Below are 20889 nucleotides of genomic sequence, written 5' to 3' on the forward strand. Positions count from 1 at the left end.
ACTGAATATCCAAACACACCAGAAAAGCAAGGTCTAGATTTTAAATCATATTTGACCATGATGCTGGAGGACTTCAAGAAAGACATGAAGAATTCCCTTAGAGAAACGCGGGAAAACATAAGTAAACAAGTAGAAGCCTATAGAGCAGAATCACAAAAATCGCTGAAAGAATTCCAGGGAAACACAATCAAACAGTTAAGGAATTAAAAATGGAAATATAAGCAATGAAGAAAGAACACAGGGAAACAACCCTGGATATAGATAACCAAAGGAAGAGACAAGGAGCCGTAGATACAATCATCACCAACAGAATACAAGAGATAGAAGAGAGAATCTCAGGAGCAGAAGATTCCATAGAAATCATCGACACAACTGTCAAAGATAATGTAAAGCGGAAAAAGCTACTGGTCCAAAACATACAGGAAATCCAGGACTCAATGAGAAGATCAAACCTAAGGATAATAGGTATAGAAGAGAGTGAAGACTCCCAGCTTAAAGGACCAGTAAATATGTTCAAAAAAATCATAGAAGAAAACTTCCCTAACCTAAAGAGATACCCATAAGCATACAAGAAGCCTACAGAACACCAAAAAGATTGGACCAGAAAAGAAACTCATCCCGACACATAATAGTCAAAACATCAAATGCACAAAATGAAGAAAGAATACTAAAAGCAGTAAGGAAAAAAGGTAAAGTAACATATCAAGGCAGACCTATTAGAATCACACCAGACTTCTCGCCAGAGACTATGAAAGCCAAAAGATCCTGGACAGATGTCATACAGACCCTAAGAGAACACAAATGCCAGCCCAGGTTACTGTATCCAGCAAAACTCTCAATTAACATAGATGGAGAAACCAAGACATTCCATGACAAAACCAAATTTACACAATATCTTTCTACAAATCCAGCGCTACAAAGGATAATAAATGGTAAAGCCCAACATAATGAGGCAAGCTACACCCTAGAAAAAGCAAGAAAGTACTCGTCTTGGCAACAAAACAAAGAGAAGAAAAGCACAAAAACATAACCTCACGTCCAAATATGAATGTAACAGGAAGTAATGATCACTATTCCGTAATATCTCTCAACATCGATGGTCTCAACTCCCCAATAAAAAGACATAGATTAACAAACTGGATACGCAATGAGGACCCTGCATTCTGATGCCTACAGGAAACACACCTCAGACACAAAGACAGACACTACCTCAGAGTGAAAGGCTGGAAAACAACTTTCCAAGCAAATGGTCGTTAGAAGCAAGCTGGAGTAGCTATTCTAATATTGAATAAAATCGATTTTCAACTAAAAGTCATCAAAAGAGATAAGGAAGGACACTTCATATTCATCAAAGGAAAAATCCACCAAGATGAACTCTCAATCCTAAATATCTATGCTCCAAATACAAGGGCACCTACATACTTAGAAGAAACCTTACTAAAGCTCAAAACACACATTGCACCTCACACAACAATAGTAGGAGATTTCAATACCCCACTCTCATCAATGGACAGATCATGGAAACAGAAATTAAACAGAGACATAGACAGACTAAGAGAAGTCATGAAACAAATGAACGTAACAGATATTTATAGAACATTGTATCCTAAAGCAAAAGGATATACATTCTTCTCAGCACCTCATGGTACTTTCTCCAAAACTGACCATATAATTGGTCATAAAACAGTCCTCAAAAGATACAGAAAGATAGAAATAATCCCATGCGTGCTATCAGACCACCACGGCCTAAAGCTGGTCTTCAATAACAATAAGGGAAGAAGGCCCACATATACATGGAAGTTGAACAATGGTCTACTCAATGATAACCTAGTCAAGGAAGAAATAAAGAAAGAAATTAAAGACTTCTCAGAATTTAATGAAAATGAAGTTACAACCTACCCAAACTAATGAGACACAATGAAAGCTGTGCTAAGAGGAAAACTCATAGCGCTGAGTGCCTGCAGAAAGAAACAGGAAAGAGCATATGTCAGCAGCTTGACAGCACACCTAAAAGCTCTAGAACAAAAAGAAGCAAATACACCCAGGAGGAGTAGAAGGCAGGAAATAATCAAACTCAGAGCTGAAATCAACCAAGTAGAAACAAAAAGAACCATAGAAAGAATCAACAGAACCAAAAGTTGGTTCTTTGAGAAAATCAACAAGATAGATAAACCCTTAGCCAGAATAACGGGAGGACACAGAGAGTGTGTACAAATTAACAAAATCAGAAATAAAAAGGTAGACATAACTACAGAACCAGAGGAAATTCAAAAAATCATCACATCCTACTACAAAAGCCTATATTCAACAAAACTTGAAATCTGGAGGAAATGGACAATTACCTACACAGATACCAGGTACCGAAGTTAAATCAGGAACAGATAAACCAGTTAAACAACCCCATAATTCCTAAGGAAATAGAAGCAGTCATTAAAGGTCTCCCAACCAAAAAGAGCCCAGGTCCAGAGGGGTTTAGTGCAGAATTCTATCAGACCTTCATAGAAGACCTCATACCAATACTATCCAAACTATTCCACAAAATTGAAACAGATGGAGCACTACCGAATTCCTTCTACGAAGCCACAATTACTCTTATACCTAAACCACACAAAGACACAACAAAGAAAGAGAACTTCAGACCAATTTCCCTTATGAATATCGACGCAAAAATACTCAATAAAATTCTGGCAAACCGAATCCAAGAGCACATCAAAACAATCATCCACCATGATCAAGTAGGTTTCATCCCAGGCATGGAGGGATGGTTTAATATATGGAAAACCATCAACGTGATCCATTATATAAACAAACTGAAAGAACAAAACCACATCATCATTTCATTAGATGCTGAAAATTATTTGACAAAATTCAACACCCCTTCATGATAAAAGTCCTGGAAAGAATAGGAATTCAATGCCCATACATAAACATAGTAAAAGCCATATACAGCAAACCAGTCGCTAACATTAAACTAAATGGAGAGAAACTTGAAGCAATCCCACTAAAATCAGGGACTAGACAAGGTTGCCCACTCTCTCTCTACTTATTCAATATAGTTCTTGAAGTTCTAGCCAGAGCAATCAGACAACAAAAGGAGGTCAAGGGGATAGAGATTGGAAAAGAAGAAGTCAGAATAACACTATTTGCAGATGATCTGATAGTATATTTAAGTGATCCCAAAAGAGAACTACTAAACCTGATAAACAACTTCAGCAAAGTGGCTGGGTATAAAATTAACTCAAATAAATCAGTAGCCTTCCTCTACACAAAAGAGAAACAAGCCAAGAAAGAAATTAGGGAAACGACACCGTTCATAATAGTCCCAAATAATATAAAATACCTTGGTGTGACTTTAACCAAGCAAATAAAAGATCTGTATAACAACTTCAAGCCTCTGAAGAAAGAAATTGAAGAAGAGCTCAGAAGATGGAAAGATCTCCCATGCTCATGGATTGGCAGGATTAATATAGTAAAAATGGCCATTTTACCAAAAGCAATCTACAGATTCAATGCAATCCCCATCAAAATACCAATCCAATTCTTCAGAGACTTAGACAAAACATTTTGCAAAATCATCTGGAATAACAAAAAACCCAGGATAGTGGTTGGGGATTTAGCTCAGTGGTAGAGCGCTTGCCTAGGAAGCGCAAGGCCCTGGGTTCGGTCCCCAGCTCCGGGGAAAAAAAAAAAAAAAAAAAAAAAAAAAACCCAGGATAGCTAAAACTATCCTCAACAATAAAAGGACTTCAGGGGGAATCACTATCCCTGAACTCAAGCAGTATTACAGAGCAATAGTGATAAAAACTGCATGGTATTGGTACAGAGACAGACAGATAGACCAATGGAATAGATTTGAAGACCCAGAAATGAACCCACACACCTACGGTCATTTGATTTTTGACAAAGGAGCCAAAACCATGCCATGGAAAAAAGATAGCATTTTCAGCAAATGGTGCTGGTTCAACTGGAGGTCAACATGTAGAAGAATGCAGATTGATCCATGCTTATCACCCTGTACAAAGCTTAAGTCCAAGTGGATCAAGGACCTCCACATCAAACCAGATACACTCAAACTAATAGAAGAAAAACTAGGGAAGCATCTGGAACACATGGGCACTGGAAAAAATTTCCTGAACAAAACACCAATGGCTCATGCTCTAAGATCAAGAATCGACAAATGGGATCTCATAAAACTGCAAAGCTTCTTCTATAAGGCAAAGGACACTGTGGTCAGGACAAAACGGCAACCAACAGATTGGGAAAAGATCTTTACCAGTCCTACAACAGATAGAGGGCTTATATCCAAAATATACAAAGAACTCAAGAAGTTAGACTGCGGGGAAACAAATAACACTATTAAAAAATGGAGTTCAGAGCTAAACAAAGAATTCACAGGTGAGGAATGCCGAATGGCTGAGAAACACCTAAAGAAATGTTCAACATCTTTAGTCATAAGGGAAATGCAAATCAAATCAACTCTTGAGATTTCACCTCACACCAGTGAGAATGGTTAAGATCAAAAACTTAGGTGACAGCCAATGCTGGTGAGGATGTGGAGAAAGAGGAACACTCCTCCACTGTTTGTGGGATTGCAGACTGGTACAACCATTCTGGAAATCAGTCTGGAGGTTCCTCAGAAAATTGGACATTGAACAACCTTAGGACCCAGCTATACCTCTCTTGGGCATATACCCAAAAGATGCCCCAACATATAACAAAGACACATGCTCCACTATGTTCATAGCAGCCTTATTTATAATAGCCAGAAGCTGGAAAGAATCCAGATGCCCTTCAACAGAGGAATGGATACAGAAAATGTGGTACATCTACACAATGGAATATTACTCAGCTATCAAAAACAATGCCTTTATGAAATTCATAGACAAATGGTTGGATCTGGAAAATATCATCCTGAGTGAGCTACCCCAATCACAGAAAGACATACATGGTATGTACTCACTGATAAGTGGCTATTAGCCCAAATGCTTGAATTACCCTAGATCCCTAGAACAAACGAAACTCAAGACGGATGATCAAAATGTGAATGCTTCACTCCTTGTTTAAAAGGGGAACAAGAACACCCTTGGCAGGGAATAGGGAGGCAAAGATTAAAACAGAGGCAGAAGGAAAACCCATTCAGAGCCTGCCCCACATGTGGCCCATACATATACAGCCACCCAATTAGACAAGATGGATGAAGCAAAGAAGTACAGGCTGACAGGAACCAGATGTAGATCTCTCCTGAGAGACACAGCCAGAATACAGCAAATACATAGGTGAATGCCAGCAGCAAACCACTGAACTGAGAACAGGAGCCCCGTTGAAGGAATCAAAGTAAGGACTAGAAGAGCTTGAAGGGTCTCGAGACCCCATATGAACAACAATGCCAACCAACTAGAGCTTCCAGGGACTAAGCCACTACCCAAAAACTATACATGGACTGACCCTGGGCTCCAAACTCATAGGTAGCAATGAATATCCTAGTAAGAGCACCAGTGGAAGGGGAAGCCCTGGGTCCTGCTAAGACTGAACCCCCAGTGAACGTGATTTTTGGGGGGAGGGTGGTAATAGGGGGAGGATGGGGAGGGGTTAGGGGGATGTTGTCCCGGACACAGGGAAAGGGAATAACAATCGAAATGTAAATAAGAAATATTCAAGTTAATAAAGAAAAAAAAAGAAAAAATGTACTGAGGAAAGAAAAAAGAATAACATAAATTTAAATATAATGGCCCTGGACTTTCTTTTTTTTAAGATTTTCAAAATATAAATATATTGATTCAAAGTCTAAGGAACAGAAAATTCTACAGCAGGTAATCAAATTATAAAAGTAATTTATATATTTTAATAGTCTTACCTAAGTATCCTGGACATTTTAACCATAATTCTTTCAAAAAGGCATTTCCTTTCAAGTCAAATTTTCTAATCTCAACTTCTGTTCCTAATCCTAAAACACCCATTTCCAGCACAGGTAGTTCACAGTCTCCCACAAGATGATAGAACTGAATCAACACCTGCAGAAGAAAGGCAAAGTCTACAGGTCACACACGTGCTGAAAATATATAAATACAGACAAGCAGTACGTGGTATACCACAATTAAATTTAATATTGATTTTATATTCCCCCACACATAAAGCATACTTACACTGTAGAATCAGTACTAAAAAACCATGTACTGAAAAACTGACTATAATATACCACTTAAACACTAGTTCTTAAGGAAGATAATCTTAGAAAGAAGATAAACTTTAAAAAACATGGAAGAAAACCATTCACCAAGTCTTTACCTTGGGCAGTGTCTATTAGCAATGAGATTATTTGAGTAAACTATACACAGTATAAATGACAATTCATATAGCCCATATTTATGCAACTTACCTCTGCTACTTCAAATCGCATGCTAAGTTGAATAAAATTCATTGAACCATCTTTCTTTTGTAATTTTTTCCGTCGAGTAGATTCAACTCTACATGACACTTGAGGATACTCTTCCAAGGGACTACATGGTGCATCAAAAAATTCCTCCTCTGAGTCTAAATTCATGAAATATTTTGTTTTAGTTAACAAAAGAAATAACATATGCTTAACATTTTTATAATTTTTCTCAAATAAATGTAAGCATCAAAATGCTATGGGTCTATATTAAAAGTTGAACACAAAAGCTAGAAAAAGAATATAAAAATTACTTTTAAATAAATATAACATTGCAAAGAATAAAATGTATGAAAAATATAAAATATTTAATATTTAGCTTAAAAACAATTTCTTAAGGTTCATTTTTATTTCCTATTATGTGCACATGTATCTGTTTGCAGGTGTATGAGTGAAAGGACCCCTGGGGTCCAAAGAGAGGCCATGGATTCCCTTTAGCTGGAGGGTGAGACTGTAGAGAGCTGCCCCAGTGTGGGTGCTACGCACTGAACTATGATCCTACGCAAGCACAGAATGAACTCTTAACCGCAGAGCTATCTCTCTCAACTCAAAAAATCAACTTTATAAAAAAGCAGTAGTCTATTTCTAAGTTAGATAAGAAATGGTTATAGCAGAAAACAATACCAGTGATTGTGTACAATACGAATACTAAAAGTAATAGGCTACCATGATCACTGTTTTTGGACAGTGTAACAGAATTTAGTTTAAAACTCTGCAATATTATCACAGAGGTCAGGGCCTGAAATGTTAATAAAGCACCACTTTAACTACAGTTTGATTTAGTATAATTTTAGTTATCTGTAATGAGCCATATTCTGAAAATAATACATGAAAAATTGAACTAATCAACTACTTAAAAAATCCAAACAGTTTTTAATTGAGAGATGTAAGGAGTTCTCATACTACCTGCGCCAAACATGACTTATCCGTTTGTCAGTAGATTTATTGTGGGCTAAAAAGAAGCTTCCTTCTGATGTTCAAAGTTCACAAGCTTGCTGGAATGACCTAACTAACCATAGACAGCAGTAAAGATAGAAAATGTGAACTGAGGAAAATCAACCACAAGACTGTGTGGTTGTTCACGTGATCCAATGACGTCCATATATTCACAGCCCTTTTTACCAGGGAGGGAAAGAGGAGGACTGTAACAACAACTTTAGGGAAGACTAAATTACTTAGGTGAATGAATGGGTCCAATGCTTGCTCAGACATTAGCTAGGAAAGCTCTTTGAGAACTAAATGTACCAAATTGATTAACAGTTGCCTATGTGCAAATTCAGTAGAGGTGTGGTGACGTTCTTTAAACTCTCCCTATAGGCAATGGTTAATGAGAATTTAGGAAGAAACTATTGTTAGCTGCTGGTAACTGATTTTCTTTAGCAGGTTAGGCGTGATATCTTACTGAAAGCCTTTCCCATCATCTCTACCAGGACTTTAAAGTGAGCAGGCTGCCATAGTCTCCTCAGAATTTATAGTAAAACTTTGGGATCCAAAACTGTAAAGTTATGAAACAACTTAGTCACACTAGTGGAAGGGGATGGCTAATGGGAAGGGAAAGTCATTCTTTACAGAGATGGCCCCTGCCAGGCTGACCATGCCCGAGAGGACAGCCATGCATTCATGTGAGTACATGTGCTGCCCTATTTGGACTCTGGGGTTATTAGTAATGTTGACAGGAGGCAGAGAGGTAGCCTAAGTCAAGGAGAGAGACAGAATGCTAAGCGCCAGGGGGAGATGGAATGAGTAGTAGTGGATGGATATGATGAAAACACCATAAAGATGGAAGAAATGTTCCATCAAAGAAAAAAATCTAAAAAGAAATTAGTAAAACACAAACACACTAAAGTGAAGTACATCCCTAATTAACTAAACCCGTTAGATCACATAACCTCAGACTTAACCTCTCTTTGCTCACCACATACACATTTTCTCTGGAGAACACAACATTTTCCCTGGTAGACTTCTCTAAAATCTTGAAAATGTAGAAATATATTTTTCCCAAGATGCCATGAAAAAAAGATACTTGATAGTGACATATTTTTAAAAATTAAAAATAAGTTTTGTATGCAAATGCAGATGTTAAATTTTATTTTCTTCCCTTAAAAAAAAAGAAAAGAAATAAGAGGCTTACTATCTCAAATTTCTTCAAATAATACATTTTAAATTAGGCATCTACAAACTTTCTTCTCCTTTCAATTCTAAACTCAATAATGACTTCTGTTACAGATTCTTGGATTAAAATCAGAATTTATTTTTGTCCAAGTGATTCTGCTACAAATGTAACTTTAAAGAATACTTCTATTATTTAAAGAAGTTGAGCAAGAATGTCTCAGCAACTTAGGAACACTGCTGCCACCTGGCATTTTCTGTATTCCCAATGGTGCCCGCCGTCTTGCATAAGGATGCTATTGTGATGGTTGGTTTACAACAGTACAGAGAAGCATCAGCTTCTTTTCCCATGGATTCTACAACACACATAGGAAATTACCTTTGCACTGCTACTACATTTTCAAGACTTTAGGTAAGTCCCTCTATGATAAAGCCATTCTTTTTAAAATATTTAATATTTTAAAACATAATATTTTTATTTCTTTAAAAATATTGAGGTTTTCAGACAACATATTTTGATCAGATTTGCTGTCCCACCCCAAATTCTTCCTAGAGCCACCCATCCACCAACTTTGTGTCCTTTTTTACTTCATCAATGCCAATGTGCTGCCTTCCCCTGAAGCTTCTGGTAAGCCTGCGGACTTTACTCTGCGTAGCCTCACCTCCATGTGCCATTCCTTTCCAAGTCACCTTTCTACAATTTGCCTCCCTCAGCCTAGAAGCCCAATTTTTAATCACTCTTTTGAGTGACTCATTTCTGATTGTCTCCCATGTACACGACATAAATTTTAATACCTTTATTGATTTTTCTTTTATTACTCTTTATAGAGAAATGAAGACGTTTCTACCCCTATACAAAATCATTTGAAGAAAACATCCCTCAAAATGTAAACTACTTCGATTAGACACAGTAATAGAAAAGATTCTATTAGGCAGCTTTCACTTTACCATCTTCAGTAGCAGACTGCTCCAATAAAGGGATTAACTTCTGAGAAATGTGTGACACTGGCATAGTAGATGCTTGAATCTGAAATAGAAGTAACTCACTGTCAATTAGAACACAGACCTTTTATTCAAATTTATATGATAATCTTCAAAAAAAAGCTACTCAATTCAAACAACGTTAGAAGACAACAGGTCCAAAGCAAGAAAATTAATAGCAAAATATGAAAGTTCAAGTGCTTTTAAGTGGTTGGGGTTGTAGCTTAGTTGGTACAGAGTACTTGCTGAAAAAATCTAGATGTGACTCTCCTCCAGCACCACATATCCCCTGACCCCACACCACACAAAGGTAGTCATTGGAGATCATGGCATTAATCCTAAAACTTGGAGACGAGACAGAATGAGAACAAATCTACATCATCTTTGGCCCAGTCTAAAAAGAGGAAGAAGTTGTTTTACAGAGGTAACATGCTCAAAGTATAGTATATACTTGTATGAAAATGGCTATATAATAGTTATTTTTAAAGTACTTTTATAAGTTTGATGGTAAGTATAAACATGGAGTATTGCACGTAATATAATACAGTAAATTCCTTAGGGATCTGTAAGGATTCTGAGATCTGTTTTAACTTGGCAATTTATTATGTTCAGAAACTAGCTCCAGGACATCATTGAAAAACAGCTTAAAGCCTGATATTACAGCCTCTAAAGTCAAGGAGTGTAAATTATTTCAATTTTTAATGATACTTTGGCAAATATACTGTTTTGTGGAAATTAACTAATAAAAAAAACATATAATAAAGTTTAAACAAAACTGACTTGAAAGGCTAGGCAGACAGATCTCTAGAGGTTCCAGGACAGCCAACGGTGCATTGTGAGACACTATGTCTGAGAAAAGTAAATCAAAATAACACAACTGAATCTTGAAACAAACACACCAGTACTTGAAACAAAACATTAATATACCTGACCTTGAAGAATCTTACATATTCTTTGTTGATCACATTCCCTAACATCATCAACCATAATATTGCTTTTATTTGGCTGTTTAAACTTAATCTCCTATAAAAAGACTTTCTAAACAATACAATCCTTTTTAAATGTCAGAAAAGTAAATTATTCCTACATAAACTTTTCTGATATTCTAATTTTAAATGCCTCCACTCAATCTTGCTGTAGGAAGGTACGTAACAGTACATTCCATCCTAAAGAAAGCTCCTTAAGTAGGAAAGCAGAAACTCAAAATAGCTTCAGGAAGTTGCTGAAGCTGACCAGAATCACTGTGTTCCTCCCAGCCACAGTAAGCAGTAAAAGCTGAAGAACCCTTCTCTGGTTGAATAAAGCCAGCTGCAAACACTCCTCCCATAGAGGATGAGCTGCACAGACTGAGACCAGAACAGCTGCCTGAAAAAAAGTAGGGAATATCTGAGATGCATAGAAGAGGTTAAGTCCAAATGAGGCACCTAGAAAGAACATTCTCCAACCTGTTAGCTGCCTATAGGCTTTAGTGTGCTCCAGAATTCCAGCTTTATGAGCTGCCACCCCTGAAGGTGTTGACTTTGGTGGTACAGCTGTCTTTGAGTAATCTCTGCTCCTGTAAATAACTCCTCACAATCCTGAAAATAATTACCAATAAAACTCATGGTTCGCCACATGCGTGAACTCTACTTGGTGAATTGGGCTTTAATGATATCCATTCTTTGGTCTCCTGTGGGCTCACTATCTCAGGTGAGTGAGATACATTTATTCAATCTCCCCAGGAAAAGTTTTGTCACAACAGAAGGCTTACTGATTGAGGACATTTTCTCAATCAGTGACCCAGCCAGGGTGGGGTCCTAGGTTCTATAGGAAGGCTGGGTAGGCAAGTCAGGAAGCAACATTCCTCCATGGACTCTACATTAGCTCCTGCCCCTATATACCTTCCCTGACTTCCTTCATTGATGGACTGTGATGTGAAAATATAAACTAATGACCCCTTTCCTCTCCAAGTTGCTTTTGGTAATGGTGATTCATCACAGCGATTATAACCCTAAGACAAGACTGCTTTGCTTTCCCATCTCCTGTCCCTCAGGAGAGTCCTTTGACTTCACAATGTAGCTGACTGGCACAACAGGGCTAGCTTTCAGCTTATCAGCTCTGGACATGCCTTCTTCATAAAGCTTCATAATAACTTCCAAGATTGTACTGAAAGTGAGAAGCATGAGTATCACTTATTTGAATACTTTGAGGACATGATATGGTTACAATTGGTCTAGTTTAATACTACTGAGTCGCAGGGATTAAAAAACTAACCTTATGAGACTAACATGACTGTATAAGACAGTACATACAGAAAGTAGAATCCAATATCTATCATGAACAAACACAATGCCTCAATGACTACAACATATATGCTGAGAACTTTCAATCTGCAATGTAAAATGCTTCAGAATCCACTAGTTTCTGAAGACAAAAACAGCCCACTTGTGGAACATTCTGCATCTGTCTCATGCAATATATCACAGTCAAAATTCAGCCACACTAAGACATTGCATAAAATTACATCCAGGCATGGAAAATACGGATGTAAAGCATACTTGAGTTCTGTGTTTTGACAATGGGGCCTAAATCTAAAATATCTCATTAGATTTATGTAATATTCCAAAATGAAAAATACAATAAACTGAAGTTCAAAGCACTTCTAGTCACAAGTACTTGAGATAAGGCACATTCACACTGATCTAAATATACAGTATCTGAATTTCTTAGTAACTGACAAAGCATAAGCCAGTAAGTATTTTTACGTTTTATGGGGTTCATTCACCATATACATTATAGAAAATGGAAAATATCATATTTTCATAGAACATATATCATATACATGTTTCTCAGTCCCTACTACTCTCCCCTAAACAACTCACCCTCTTTCTAGTCACCTTCCTCTTCTTGAAACCATAAACATTTTGAGCAGGCATATGGCACTAAAGAAGTTTCAGATTTAAACCACAAAATGTATTTTCTCACTATTCTAGAAGCCGGAAGGAAGGTCAAGAGTAAGATATTCTAAAATGACATTTTTGCAGCATTTACTACCTTCAGCTTGCAGACAGCCTCCTTGCTGCATTGTCACTTGGACATGGCTATGTGTACATGTACCTCTGGTGTGTCTTCTAATTCCCAAATCCCCTTATACTAGTTACCAACCAGTCCCAAATTAGGGTCTATCCTAAAGTATTTGAACTTAATCACTGTATTTTAGACCCTACTTTCAAAACACTCATAATCTAAGGTATAGACATAGGGGTTAAGGTTCCATACATAAATTCAGAGGGGACACAATTAGGGCTTAAAGAATATATACAAACCTAACAAAATATATGTAGTAAATGTATGTTTAGTTATAATTAAATAAAACAAGATACAACAATGCTAAGATTTCTATTCTCCATCATATTATTGAGCAGGTAATTTAGTACTATCTTACTAATATTTAGATAGAAATTGACAACCTGTTATAAAAGTAAAATCATAAAAGCTATTTGAAAACAAAACAAAAAAACTCAAAAATCTTACCCAACCTATTTAAAGTACTTACTATGAAACTGTTATATAATTATGACTCAATGTTACTGGAAAAAAGAAAGATATAAATGGAAATGGTAGACACAGTAATCACTGAAAAAAAACCAGAACAAAGACCTGTGTACATATTTAACATAAAAGAAAATATATAGTTTTCAAATATGAAACTGGGGGCTGTAGAGATGGCTCAGTAGTTAAGAGCACTGACTACTCTTCCAGAGGTCCTGAGTTCAAATCCCAGCAACCACAGGGTGGCTCACAACCATCTGTAATGGGATCCGATGCCCTCTTCTGGTGTGTCTGAAGACGGCCATGGTGTACTCGTTATTTTGTATTTTCTTTTATTTTTCCATAGCTGAGGACCAAACCCACAGCTTTGCGCTTGTTAGGCAAGCAATCTACCACTGAGCTAAATCCTCAACCCTGGTGTACTCCTAGAAAGAAAGTAAGAAAGAAAGAAAGAAAGGAAGAAAGGAAGGAAGGAAAGAAGGAAGGATGGAAGGAAGGATGGAAGGAAGGAAGGAAGGAAGGAAGGAAGGAAGGAAGACAGACAGAAAGACAGAAAGTCAAGTGAAAGATCTGTATGACAAAAACTTCAAGTCTCTGAAGAAGGAAATTGAAGAAGATCTCAGAGGATGGAAAGACTTCCCATGCTCACAGATTGGCAGGATTAATATAGTAAAAAATGGACATTTTACCAAAAGTGATCTACAGATTCAATGCAATCCCCATTAAAATTCTAATCCAATTCTTCATAGAGTTAGAACAATTTGAAAATTCATCTGGAATAACAAAAAATCCAGGATAGCTAAAACTATCCTCAATGATAAAAGAACTTCTGAAGGAATCACCATCCCTGACCTCAAACTGTATTATAGAGCAATAGTGATAAAAACTGTATGGTATTAGTACAGAGACAGGCAGGTAGATCAATGGAATAGAATTGAAGACTCAGAAATGAATCCATCTACCTATGGTCACTTGATATTTGACAAAGGAGCTAAAACCATCCAGTAGAAAAAAGACAGCATTTTCAACAAATGGTGCTGGTTCAACTGGAGGTCAGCATGTTGAAGAATGCAGAATTGATCCATTCTTATCACCCTGTACAAAGCTCAAGGACCTCCACATCAAACCAGATACACTGAAACTAATAGAAGAAAAAGTGGGGAAGAGCCTCGAACACATGGGCACTTGGGAAAATTTCCTGTACAGAACATCAATGGCTTATGCTCTAAGATCAAGAATTGACAAATGGAACCTCATAAAACTGCAAAGCTTCTGTAAGGCAAAGGACACTGTCATTAGGACAAAACAGCAGCCAACAGATTGGGTAAAGATACTTACCAATCCTACAACAGATAGAGGGCTAATATCCAAAATATACAAAGAACTCAAGAAGTTAAGATGCCAGAGAGTGGAGTAATGGGGTACAGAGCTAAACAAAGAATGCTCAGCTGAGTAATTTGAATGGCTGAGAAGCACTTAAAGAAATGGTCAATAGGCTTAGTCATCTGGGAAATGCAAATCAAAACAACCCTGAGATATCCCCTTACACCAGTCAGAATGGCTAAGGTAAAATTTCAGGTAACAGCAGATACTGGGTAGGATGTGGAAAAAGAGCAACACTCCTCCACTGTTGGTGGGATTGCAAGCTGGTACAACCACTCTTGGAATCAGTCTGGAGATTCTGGAGGGAATAACATTTGAAATGTAAATAAAATAAATACAAAAGTCTTTTTAAAAAAAAAATGAAACTGACATATGCCCCAGTGTAGGGGAATGCCAGAGTAGGGAGGAAGGAGGGGGGGGTGGATGGGTGAGCACTCTAGAATCAGCAAGGGGAGGGAGGACTGGATAGGGAGTTGCTGGAAGGGAAACCAGGGAAAGGGGATAACATTTGAAATGCAAATAAAGAAAATATCCAAAAAAAAAAAAAAAACAAATGTAAAAATAGATTGAGTATGTAAAGATCAAAGTAAGAATATTGGCATAAAATTCAGATCCACTTAAATTAAAAGCAACTCTGAGACTACTAAATTTTTAGAAGACACAGGAAAGGCACTCTCAACTTTACTGTAAGACGAAGCTCTCAGAAATAACAATTTAAAAGTTTCATCTAACAAGAAAATAATAAAACCTAGTTGCTCAAAACTCAGAACACATGCTCTTCAACAAAGTTAATAAAACAGAAAGTTCAATAGCACAGTAGAAATGATACTGTAAAACACTTAAGTGATCAGGGCTAACAGGACGGAATGTCAGTAGTTCACTGCCAAATGGAGAGGCAAACAGGGTTTCCCAGACCAGTGTTGCTGCTATTTCCAAATTGTAAATTGTTTGAGTAGAAGAAAATTTAATGATTTTTGAATAATCCAAGGGGGTGGAAATTAAAGAAAAGTAAGTTTAGATATTTTCTTAAAGTATTTTGAAAAGAGAAAAACACATACTATACAGTCATGAAGTCAAAGGTGTGAGAAAATAACTTGACTATGTACAAATTAAACCTTCATGCATAATAAAACTAAATGAAATTATGCACTAAAAATCAAATTTTAAAATTACATAAGACTAATACATTTCCATAATTTAAAAAAACATAATGCACATAATAATAACCGTTTAAAATAAGTAAAATTCAAGCAGTTATTAGTTTAAGGCAAACATGTTCTTTAAAAGGCATACAAATGCAGAAGGCAACATGTTCCTAGAGTAAAATACTAAGAATGGCTAACACTCAAGACTAGTTAGAGTAGAAGATACTCCTTCACTGTTAATAAATTAATCATCAAGGGAAAAGTTGGAAAATTCACACCAAAATTTAAAATTATACATTTTTCCTCCGCTTCACTGTTAGCAATTTATGTAATAAATCTATAATCTAATGTACATGTAATAATCTAAGACATTAAAAGACACAATTCCGCTGAAAATTTAAATAACTATAAATAATTTCACCTGTGGTTATTTCAACTACTACTTTGAAATCTATTTTTCAATGTAATCTTTCATTAATTCTGAAAGAGACAATACCTGGAATGACCTGGCAGGGGCAGATACATCAGTTACAGGTTCAGGTTTTGGAATGCTTTCCAACAATTCCATAATGCCTTGCAGTTTTTTATCCGAGATTCGCAATGAAACAAGAGGTAACTTCCCAAAAATCTTGAATCTATTGTTTAGAGACAGGAATTACTATAGAGTAACTCTCATTCTGGTTTAAGTACACTAATTAATAAAGAGTGGGACTGAGGAGATGAGTCAGCGCTGGGCAAGCAGGAATTCCTGAATTAAATGCTTAGCACCTACCCCATTCCTGAAACAAGGCAGAAAAACAAAGAGGAGCACAGTGAAGCTCTTAAATTCAACAAATATTTAAAAACACAATTTTAAAACTACAACTCACTACAATTTACCTCTTACCTTAAAAACCCTAAATGAATCAGCTTTAATACTCTTCAGAGGGTTATTTTTTAATATTATTTTATTTATTGTCTCTCTAGTATTTCCAAATACAGACATTAATTACCAGTTATTCATGTGACTGTCCTTACAGCTTATGTAGGCTATCAATGCGTACTTGTATCTGCGAGGAGCACAACCCATTTCTCACTCTACGCCTAAGTTCCCATATGTACATGGTTCCTTCAAGGACCCTTAAGCAAGTTCAAACAGCAAGAGAATTTACATCTGAGACATAATTCAAAACTAAATCTAAGTTGTTTTATTTTTAACTCTCTTGCCATCTCCTTTGCTTATGGATAAAATAATCAAGTAAAGAGGAGCTGGGGCCCCAGAGAGAGCTCAGCGGGTAAAGGCACTTAACCTTAAGGGGCACTTGCCCCGTGACCGGAGTTTGATTCCCAGAACCCAGACGTGGAAGGTGAGAAAAGACTCCATCAGGCTGTCCTTTGACTTTCACATGCCCACTGTGGTACCTGCACAGGCAAGCACTCGCACCACTCCAGACACGAGAAATAAATATTTTTTAAATGAAGAGAGGTTGCGAAAATGGTTCCATTGGAAGAGTGCCTGCCAGCCAACCTGAGTCTATGATGTGAGATATCCCAGCACCAACTAAAAGAAGGACATAGCGGTACCATGTGCAGTCTTGACACGTGAATGGGAGGGAAGGAGATAGCCGCATCTCTGTGCTCCCAGACTGTCTAGACAGTCAATGTGCTTTACAGTCAGCACCGAAAAACAAGGTCAAGAGTGACAGGAGATTGATGCCAACCTCTGGCATCCACACATATGTGCATGCACACATGAACAAATATGCATGTACACACGTGTAAAAAATTTTTATAAGTATGGCCTTCATACAGACTGTTTTAACTCATTGCTTTTACTCCCACCTTTTCCCTAAAATTGATTTTTTTTAATTATACATTTTGGTTGTCAAACATTGGTCTCTAAAAATGTACTGGAATTCATTCAAAAAACCATACCTTTATTTCTAATAACCTAAATGTATGTAATTAATCCTATACACTATGGTTTAAAATTGAATGAAATACTGAAAGCACTAAGAAGAAAGAGACTCTTAGCAATAGTAGTAAACTTTAACACCCTACTTTTAAGAATTGATAGAACCAGGCATGGATCAATAAAAATTTTGTATCCAAGAGGACTGCAAAGTATTAATCTTCATACATTTCACAGATGAACAGTGAATACATTGTAAAGTGATAATAAAAATAAGGAAGGATAAACATTATATGATTTCACTGCTACCCAGTCCCTAAAACCAAAAAATTATAAAGATAAAATGTAAAGAGGGTTTGGAAGCTAGGGGCAAAAGGCAGAGGAGAATGCAATGTTACTAGGTAAGGACTATGGACATTACCTGGAAAACCCTAAATAAAATCCTTGAGATGGATGATGGTGATGGCTCCATAACAATGTGAACTTACTATCACTGAGCTATACATTGAAAATAGTGTCAATGGCAGATGGTGTAATATGCATACCATGTAGGAAAGTCAATTAAATAAAGCATTTCTTTCTTTACAGCTTTACTGAGAAAATCTACAAGTATATGAAATGGATAACAGAACACATACTTGGGCATCTTGATATCCATGAACACCATGGCTTTAGAGAGTTCTATATTGACGTGCATAGGTATCAAAATATGCTGCGTGGATACATTGAGCTTTCGTGCTTCTTTCCAATTGTCACCTAACAGACAAACAGTCATGGTTATTATCAGCACATTTCGTAACACACATAACCTACGACTGTCCAAATGACATACAAGTCAGTAAGTCTTTACATCCCTCTTGTTCTTCCCATTTGCTTCACACTGTAAGAAGCAGCATGGTTTTAGTTACACCTACTGTATATCGGTGTTAACAATCACTATGCTAGCCAGATATTACCACCAAAATAATGCCCCTGTGAGGTAATAAAATGGTCAGGATAAAGTGTGTTTGATAAATACTAACAAATGTTCCCACTGATTTAAGATTGTTAATTAGCACTTCTCTAAGCAATGTTTACACTTTCTCACAGGGATTTATAGCCATTACGTTTTAAAAAACAGACTCGCAATTTTCCTATAGTCAAAATGCTAAGACTAAACCTGAAATTCACACTGAGAACTACAAAACATATGACTTGAAACATTCACTGTACTGTTAACAGTCACATGCCCGTGAGCTAATACTTAATTCACAGCTTTAGATGTAAATGTAGCTGGGCTGCCGGGATGACTTGTTTTGTAAAGTACTTGCCCATCAAGGATGAGCACTTGAGTTCAGTCCCCTGTACCCACTTAAAAAAAGATAGGATGGTGGTGCACTCTTGAAATCCCAGCATGAAGAAGGTGGCAATGGACAGATTTTTGGAACTCACTAACCAGTAGTGTAGGCTAAAAAGGGCAAGATCCAGTTCCCAAATAAGAGATAAAATTTTAACTAAATGGACTAGGGGACCAGGAAAACGTTACTAATCATTTTTTAGCTAGTAGTCAATCTTTGTTTTCTTATTTAAATAAAATCACTGTAATGGGCTTATAAATAAAACATCACTCAGCTAGATTTACACAGCCAACCAAATATACATATAATACATCTATATTAGCAAATAACTATTCTGAAATATTGGATCTGTGTTTAGGGTTTCACACTTTCACGATCAATTATATGTTCATTCATTAGGCAATGTTAAATGGCAATTTTAACTCAAATACAAGTAAGTTCCAATGACTTACAGAGACTTACATCTTCAGAGTATCTCAAAAAAACCCAACTAATCACTGGTATAAAACAACCATGAGCATCTCTTGCACTTACCCACTCTGCTGTAAAGCAACTGTATGCTTGAAAGCTGAATATCAAAAGAGTCATATGCCCTATGCATTATATCTTCAAGGCTGGCCCCACTAGGTTTCACATCTGGTAATCCTGATCGACGTTTACTTGTCACCTTAAAGTCAATTTTCATAGTTAGACTATGTAAAGTACTTTGAAATTAAATTACTGTTTAGATATATAAAAAGTTAATAGGACAGGATAAATTCACAGAGAGATACACCTATTAAAAAAATCATTGTCCATGAGACGTGCAATAAAAATAGGTATAACACACATTCACATTGTATATGTATCTTTATCTACATATATATTTGTACCTATGCATATACATAATATACATTTTTACTCTATTACCTACGCTCATGAGAAGTATACTGTCAAAAATTATCTCACCAGGCATAGTTGTATATGCCTTTAAACCTTCACTAAGGAGGGTAGAGGCAGGCAGTGAGTTCAAGGCCACCCTGGTCTATACTGTAAGTCCCAGAATACCAGGACTACACAGTGAAACCCTGTCATAAAAACAAACACATAAAAATAAAAAGATCAGGGATAGACAGGCAACTAAGTGGTTAATACACTAACTGCTCTTCTACAGGACATGGGTTTGATTCCTAGTACCCATGTGGCAGCTCACAACCCCTCCCAAAGCCCTCTTCTGGCCAGCACAAGAATCAGGCACTTACATAGTGCACAGACAGACATACAATGTAGGGAAAATATCCATAAACTTAAAAGTAAATTAAAAACAAATTTTTAAAAAATTAAAAAAAGACTATTCTGAAAGGTAATGAATTTTAGGTAAGAGGTAAAGCAAATTAGCTGCACTATGTTCATAGAGGCCTTATTTGTGATAGCCAGACTCTGGAAATAACCCAGATATCCCACGACAGAAGAATGGACACAGAAAATTTAATTCATTTACAGAGTGGAATACTATTCAGCTACTAAGAATGAGGACATCCTAGCTTTGCAGGCAAATAGATGAAACTAGAAAATATCATCCTGAGTGAGGTAACTCAGACTCAAAAGGACATGCATGGTATGTTCTCAATAATAAATGGCCAAAAAAAAAAAAAGTACAGAATATCCAAGATACAGTCCACAGAACTCAAAAAGGTCAACAGGCTGAAGGGCCCAAGTGAGAACACCTCAGTCCCACTTGGGAGGGAGAAGAAAGCAACCACAATGGGGGTGAGGTTGGGGGAGGGGAACATGATCTGGTATTGAGTAGGGGAAAGGACTGAAGCCCTGAGGGCCAGCAGAAAGAATGGAAACAGACAACCTTGGGAGGAAGGAGGTTGGGAGGACTCTCTAGAATGTACCAAAGACCTGGGAAGTGAGAGACTCTCAGGACTCAAAGTGGGGGACTCTAGATGAAATGCCCTACAGTGGAGAGAGGGAACTTATTGAACCCACCTCCAGCTGAACGACAGGGCATCAAGTAAGGGATGGGGTTGCTATTCCAGTCAAAATTCTGACCCATAATTCTTCCTGTCTGAAAGAAATGCAGGGATGGAAATGAAG

The 20889-nt window shown here is 36.9% G+C and overlaps 1 protein-coding gene across 6 annotated transcripts in view; it reads right to left on the reverse strand.

The window, feature by feature from the left end:
* Window positions 1-20889, reverse strand: part of Vps13a (vacuolar protein sorting 13 homolog A) — a 226717-nt gene that overhangs the window by 126128 nt on the left and 79700 nt on the right. For all 6 annotated transcript variants that reach the window (NM_001100975.2, XM_039079915.2, XM_039079911.2 and 3 more), the window contains 6 exons: window positions 19342-19474; window positions 18109-18226; window positions 16076-16214; window positions 9488-9566; window positions 6377-6531; window positions 5855-6011 (listed from right to left, as the gene is read on the reverse strand). In NM_001100975.2, the coding sequence (NP_001094445.2) occupies window positions 5855-6011; window positions 6377-6531; window positions 9488-9566; window positions 16076-16214; window positions 18109-18226; window positions 19342-19474 (781 nt within the window). The remainder of the gene's footprint in view (window positions 1-5854; window positions 6012-6376; window positions 6532-9487; window positions 9567-16075; window positions 16215-18108; window positions 18227-19341; window positions 19475-20889) is intronic.

This window comes from Rattus norvegicus, chromosome 1, assembly GCF_036323735.1.
Source record: "Rattus norvegicus strain BN/NHsdMcwi chromosome 1, GRCr8, whole genome shotgun sequence".
Lineage (NCBI taxonomy): Eukaryota > Metazoa > Chordata > Mammalia > Rodentia > Muridae > Rattus > Rattus norvegicus.